Below are 7,570 nucleotides of genomic sequence, written 5' to 3' on the forward strand. Positions count from 1 at the left end.
GCAATCATGTGACCTTCTGTATAACTAAGAAAATGGCTGCCTGATTATATCTTAATAATCATTGCAATTAACTCACTTGCAGTCTCCTCAACTCTTCTAAACAGGTATATCATATATTGTAAAGTCAACATATGATTAAGGGGAACGGGGCTCAGGGAAAGTATGGGGCTGGACTTTTGATTTTGATACATAGCATATCTAAACACCAGATCCTTTGTAATGTTTACTATTCTGTGATCGCGCTAGCCGAAATGCCTCCCGGCCCTCCTTTGTATGGCAACACAAATGTAAACCACTCTATTCAAAGGTAGCTGAAGTTCTCAGTTTTTCACAAAGCCTTCCCAGTGCAATCCAGCCCAGGGAAAGTTCTTAGTTCTTTTACATTTACTGACTTCATTACTAAGTTGAAACCTAGCATTTTTCTAGACTCCCAAAAAGGTTGTACATTCCTCAAGAGTCGGAGCCAGGCCTTAGGTGTCTTTTATCTTCAATAGCGTGTAGCTCAGTTCCCAGTATCCAATTCATCAATCCCCCCAACACCACAAGGCAATTCTTGCAATATTGCATAAGTAATTTTGAATGTTAGAATTTCAATGAGACCTACCTCCATCCATTTCCTAGTAGATAAGAATTTTTTTAAACCTCAAAAATCAGAGTAACAAAATTATACAGTTAAAAAACAAATCCGTCTTCCAATCAACACAGCTATCATGAGCTTGATACTGTCCATTTAAAAAAATATAACCCACTTATATTATTAACCAAATAACACTACAACAGAGAGTACATTTTAAAATTTAGTTTGAACTTATATTTTCTTTCTGGTTTATTATTATTATTATTCTTTATGCCTACAGCACCTGGTCTTCCTAGGTGGTCTCTCATTCAAGTACTAACCAGGCCTGACCCTGCTTAGCTTCTGAGATCAGACATCAGGCTTGTTCAGGGTGGCATGGCCGTAGACTATGGACCATGGCTTCACTGGGGTGTGAACCCAGGAACTTCTGCGTGTAAAGCAGACATGCTAACCACTACACTATGGAATCACATCCTGTTTCTGGTTTGAATAACTGTATGCCCCATATAAAAACTATGTCTCATCAACTATCCAATCTTTTTCTCATAAACTATTTCTTCAAAAACATATTATAAAACCATAGAATTGTAGAGCAGGGATACCTAAGGATATACTCGTTAGATTATCTATTATCATTTTATAGATGAGAAAAGAGGCTCGAAATATCTAAGTAATTTACTTTGTTACTTAATTACTCAGTGACAGAAATAGGACCAGTGTTCAGACCCCAAATTAGTGCAATTTGTTACACTTTACTGTTTTGTTTAGAGCACAATCTATATATCTATTTTTAAATTATAACTTTAATACATACAAAATGGATTAAAGAAAACACAACACCACTATAAATGAAACATGCACATGAGGAAAAACAGGTGCATGCACAATGCATTCCATGATAGACTCTCTGGATTTGCACAAGTGCACAACACAACTGTTCTTAACTCACAAAATTTAAGGATGATTGTATTCCAAGTGTTTGTAAAATATAAGTATTTCTTACCTGGCAGCTGTATGAGGGTTGATAAAAGACATTAAAAACTTGAGCTATGATTAGACATTAGATCTTTCTCGCACTGAAGGGAAGGTTACAGGTAGGTTCTAGCATTTTTAATGGAAGGTAGGCCAAAGACTTGAGAGAGATCATCCAACTTGTATGACTTTGGCGTTGTTGCTCACATTGCAATATTAAGTTGACTGTAGGTAACTTTCACCTAAATCTTCCTGTTGGCCAGTTATGGCTCCATTTTTCCTTATTGGGTCTGAAATCGCTACTATTACAGTCACCTTTTTTTTTTTTAAGTTAGAAAGCTTAGGTGGGAAAATACCTTCAGAAGTTGCCATGTGACTCCACCCCAGGTAACAAAAAGAGCAGTATCAGCTCTAATCCATTCTTGGATGACTGCTTTTTAGCTGCAAAAGTGCATAAATTGGGGGCCAGGGGAAGAAGATCTCCACAAAAGAACTCCTTTTAAACTGCCCCCAATTCTCTAACACCAATATCCATATCCAGCCAATGAACTATGGATGCATGTATACTTTGAAAAAATAAACAATACCTTCATATTTCATAATACCCATAATCCATACCAGGATGCTTTTATCTCACCCTCAAAGAAAGTAACAAGGCCTCCCATTCTAATGGCCGAATCCTTTTAAAAACATCCAGCCTGATACCCAACATCCTTAAAAATTTAACCTCTGTGAACTTTCTTTGCCCTTTTATATAAAAGCTGACACTTGACAGTTTTAATAGACACCTAGGAGAGAAAATGGAAGGTGGAGAAAAATGCTCACTCCAGTTGATCTTTTCTTTCTAAATACTAAGGCATATAAAAGAATTAATCAGTAATAGTAGAAACCCAAATGAACAAAAAACAGCAACTTTTCATAGCTCTTAACTACCAAGAAATCCTATATATAAAACAGCACCAATGATCAGTGTCCTGAAATGTAACAACAAAAAACGTAGCAAATTTGGTTGCAACACCTTGAAATGGCTGTAACCTTAATCTTGCAAGAATGGTGATTCTTTCATTAAAAAAGTATCTTAGTCTTTCATTAAGAAGTTTTCATTTGTTTACATTAAAACCAAAATTGTTGATAATTCTTATGTATCAGTGTTTTCAGTTTTACCCCATAATTTTAGAAAAGCAGACCAATTCTCTGGACAAACATCAATAAAGGATATTCTGTGATCCTGAAATCTTTCAAATGAAGAAGAACACATTCTCCTAACTAGCCTTCCTTAGAGAAGCTCACTGAAAGACTACAGAATGGATTCATTCCACATATGCAATGACTTTCAGTCCCAATGGGAATAAAGACTGAGAAATAGAGAAATGAAAATACCATTTTCACTTCTCAAGTTTAGATCACACTTGAAGAATGTTTTTGTGCTGTGGAATTCTTAATTCATATAAAGAATAAAATAAGTAGATCCTTTGTCCAAAGTTGGTTAATAGTAGGTAAAGAGGGCTTGAGTTATCACAGCTTTACTTCCTTGAAACCCCATCCCCCTGCTTTCAAAAGTAATGTTTACAGTGAGACAGATTAGGTTAGAAAGCAAAGTTACTCACCATGGAGGAATCACCGCTTCCACTCCCGATCGGAGCTCCCTCAGCACAGGTTGGGAGGTGGGTAGAAAGTTGACTAGCCCTGCCCCCATCTATGACATCACAATCTACCTCATAAAAGGTAGTGAAAGTGCTCTGAACTCCTGTCTGATTTCCGAGAGATACAGAAAAGAGAAAGTGAGAGAGAGAGCAAGAGAAAAAAAAAAAAAAAAAAAAAAAAACGTACCCTATTGGGAAGGGATTAGGGAGGTGGAAGAGGGAGTGGGTAACTGTGAGAAAGAGGCATATGAAGGAATTAGGTGCTGAAAGAGATAGGTGGGCCTCTGTGATATTAAGCAGCCCGGCCATTAGGATTCCTCATTGGCTCTCTTGAACAGGTACATAGACCATCTGAGAGAAGGAGGATGAAGAAGCACCCTGCCTTTTCAGGCATTGTAGGGGACAACTGTAGTGGGTTCAAAGGGGAGGAATCCCCTATTTAAAGCATTAAAGATCACCAAGAGAGAAAGCAAGGGCTGAAGCTCTTAAAGCCTGGAACGGTGCATGGGGAATCTCAGATGTCCTTCTTAGAAGTTCCATTGCCCTGCTGGGTGACCTCTGTCAAGCCCTTGGACCTCTGCACATCCAGTCAGTCATGAGACTAAAAGGATACTTACCTCTTTCATTGGAATCACTGAATGACTAACGTATCCACTGTTGCTAGCACTGCAACTCTTTACCCTTCCTTGGATTGTGTGACAAGCGCAATTTAAAAGATAAGCCAATAACCAATACCTATTTCTACCTTTAGAATTTCTACCTCTTAAAATGTTATCTTTGATATAAAATATTACTGACAATCTTGACTAAGTTTTTCCATGTATACCAAATATAAATCTAAAGGGTGTAATTAGAGCCCACCGTTAAAACTGGAGAAAAATCAAGTAGCATGATTTCTATAATCATATGGACCCCTCCCTACACTGCCACTGTCAGAGGTCAAATTTAAGTAATGCAGTGATGCTAAGTGACCAAACATTTTTTGTTACATTCGATTTTGCTATAGTCATATAGTCATAGCTTTGTTTAATATCCAAGTCCTTATTTTTTTTTATTTTTTATTTTTTGGAACTCAGCTAAGATGGGAAAATAATATGGAGAGAACTAAGATCTTTTTTCAAATGGAGATTCAGGAGTTTAAAATTATGAACTACTCAAAGCTGTCAAGTGGGTATTATGACAAAACAAAAGGAAGAGATGATACTGAAGATCAGGCAGATCCTGAGAGCATCTGCATGCAAGCCAGATTTCTCTTTCAGCAGAATATATTTTTTGTAAAAGCAAAGATTCAAAATAATAGCTTGTAATTCATGGCATAGTAAATGGGTAAACCTCAAAGTCTGTTGCTATATGCAGATAAACAAAATTCCCAATTTGGAATTATTTTCTTATGTTTTAAGCCAATATAATTCTATTTCTAGTTCTATCATCCTTAGCTCACTAAATATATAAGTGAGGTAATCAAAATGTAAAATTAAGCCAAATTGGCAGATTAGGGAGTATTTTGAAACACAGAAGCTACTAAATTTAAACTAATTACAGATTTGGCAACATTACTCTTATCTTTTACTTCAAAATAAATGTTAAAGACATTTAAAGAATGTCCTAAGAGAATTAAAGATAACAAAAGAGAAAAAATATCTGGCAGATAATAACAAATTTTTCCTATATTTGACTTTTTCTGTACTTATTAGAGGAAGCAATACTCTCTGTATATTTTTAATCTAATTTCCATTTTCAATAATTCTTTTAATTTCGAATTCTATATTTTATTTTTTTGCATAAGATTTCCCAATTAATGGCCCTATAAAGTCCTACTGTCTTCCAATTTTTACATATTGGGTCATTGACTAGTTGGCTTATCCTTGCTTTTTTATGCTTTATAATAATCCCATTTCATTTTAGAAATTAGGCATTTCCTGATTTTGCCATTGCAGAGAACTCATTTACCATAATTTCTCAGTTTCAAAAGGATTATTATGTATTAGAAACTTATTTGTGTCATAATATCTTTTATACAAACTTCAAAGGTAATTATTTTAAGAAAAATGATGCAATTGCCCATTCTTCCAATACCTTAATATTTTTACTACTCAACAAAGAAAGTACATTTCTCCCTATGTTAAGATATTAGAATAAAAATGGAGTTAAACACGTTTTAAATATTGAAATAAACAAACTGGAAATAGATTATAATCTATTGTTTCTTATTATCTGTTGTTTATTTAGAAATGGACCATGACTTCAGGAACCCAATGCAAAACTAGGCTGCATCAAAAGGATGCAGAGTGATGAACTGTGCTGACTTTTTAGTATGATTGATTGTGATAATGTCTTTAGTTATATTAGTTGAAATAACAAAACTTTACTTAGCAGAGAATGCAATGCCAGGATCAGATAATTTCCAATTCTTCTTAGGATATAGCCTCTTGACACTGCTTATGAAAGCTAAGTCTTATTACAATTATGGACTTGATGCATACTTTTTATGACATCTCATAAATTGATTGATTAGCCCTTCAAGACAAGATATGAAGTGATTGCAAGATTTCAGTCAAGAGACCCCTTACTGAAGTCATGATTATAATTTTACTCTGACCAGAGAGATGTTGGATTGGGTTCAAATTTTTGTTTGTTGAAAAACAAGTTTTTATATAACTTCTTAGTGAAAAATAGTTGAGAAAAGTCAGGTGGAATAATTTGCACATGCCAAAAAGAATAACCCGCAGATGTATTTACAAAGTAATTAATCATGGAAGACATAATCAGGAAGTTGGCATGCAATTTGGCCATAATGTTGTTATTGAAGAGAAATACCTCAGCAAGAGAGAACTAGATTTTGATAGTGACAGATTTGAATCAGGAATTCTTAGATAAAAAGATTATATTTTGAGTTTGTTTTAGCTTGGGTCTCACATACAGACCCTAGGCTTAAAAGAGTACATGGTTCTTAGGAGATGATACTGATGAACTTCTCCATGATATTGTCTCTCAGTTGCAAAATACATTTGCAAACGGAAATGGATGAAAGAGGTCAAGAGACAAGTTGTATGGATTTGATAGAACATCTAGCCAGAGTTGCAGGAAGTCAAGTTCATTATCAGCAAAGCATCTGTACAGATGAAGGTTTTCAGAGAAAAGCAAATAACATAAGATATATTACTGATGATGAAAGAAAAGATTAAAGTCTAAATTAAAGCTTGCCTTCAAGAAAATAGGATTAGTATAAAATATTTGAAATGTATTTATTGTCCAGAAGGAAAATGACTGTTCAAAATAGATTAAGACAATGTGTTCTGAGGCAGAAAAAGAAATCTGAACTAGGAAAACTCCACATGGCCCATCCAGAAGTCATTCCTATTTGTAAGATACATGGGCCATAACATGACACATATTTCTTTCCTAAGGGCTGTGATCAAAGCCATATTTTATAAATCATTTAAATGAAGCTGGAGAAAGCATTTGACAAAATAATCTGTAGGGGCAGAATGCAGACAATAGTAAGTTAAACACACTTTCATTTCTAGAATATAGTTAACCAAGAAACAATGAATACACAGAGTTAGCTATCAACAGACACCCTGATATCTAGCTAAGAATACTGAACAGTAAGGTAAAAAACTAAATGAAAAAAAACAAAAACAAAAACAAAAACAATAGACTACACAATCTAATAATAACACAATTGACAGAAAAATTTATTCTTTTCAGGGAAATTATTTGCAATTAGAGATAAGGACTTTGAATGTTTTCACCCAACCAATATTTAGCACTATGCCTTTTACACAGCTGAAACACAACAGAAATGTTCAACAAATCAGAAAACATCCTTATGCGAACAAGAAATAAATACAACTCTTTGGAGTTCTGATTGTTAGTCTGTCATTAGAAATCAGAAGCAAAAAATGGATACACTGATCTTTTTCTAGAAAAATATTGTCAGAATTTTATAAAATCCTGTACAGAAAAAATCCTCTCAGTTTCGCTATGGGGTTTCTTTATTTCCTTTATCTTTAGACATCTGAGGTAATGCAAAAATGTACAAAACCAACAACAAAATCCCCACATAATATTTAGTATATGGTTTTAATGTTCATCTTTTCTTTTAAATTATTTTTTATAACAACTTGTTCATCTGTTAACTTTTCTTCAACTTCCTTCAATAATTTTTGAGATATGTCCAAGTAGAAGTAAGAAAAAAAAGTCACAATGGATTTAGATAACCAATTCAAAACTTTGTATTTCTAGACTAGAGCTGACTAATCTGAGTGTAAACTGGAAAACCAGAAAGCAGGGACTGAATTACAGATACTGTTTTTAAACAAAGGCATTCACTCAATACTTTGGATTCCCATAATTATCTGGTTCAATTGATGGG

The 7,570-nt window shown here is 34.3% G+C and overlaps 1 protein-coding gene and 1 pseudogene across 6 annotated transcripts in view; both read right to left on the reverse strand.

Annotated features, from left to right (window-relative positions):
• CTNNA2 (catenin alpha 2) overlaps positions 1-7,570 on the reverse strand; it is a 1,043,800-nt gene that overhangs the window by 26,857 nt on the left and 1,009,373 nt on the right. For 3 of the 6 annotated variants that reach the window (XM_011358073.1, XM_023529440.1, XM_023529441.1), the window contains one exon: positions 3,157-3,300. The exons of the other annotated variants lie outside the window; for them this stretch is intronic. In XM_011358073.1, coding sequence (XP_011356375.1) covers positions 3,157-3,300 — 144 coding nt within the window. The remainder of the gene's footprint in view (positions 1-3,156; positions 3,301-7,570) is intronic. 6 annotated transcript variants of the gene reach the window in all.
• On the reverse strand, positions 849-964 carry LOC111738408 (annotated as a pseudogene).

This window comes from Pteropus vampyrus, unplaced genomic scaffold (assembly GCF_000151845.1).
Source record: "Pteropus vampyrus isolate Shadow unplaced genomic scaffold, Pvam_2.0 Scaffold37, whole genome shotgun sequence".
Lineage (NCBI taxonomy): Eukaryota > Metazoa > Chordata > Mammalia > Chiroptera > Pteropodidae > Pteropus > Pteropus vampyrus.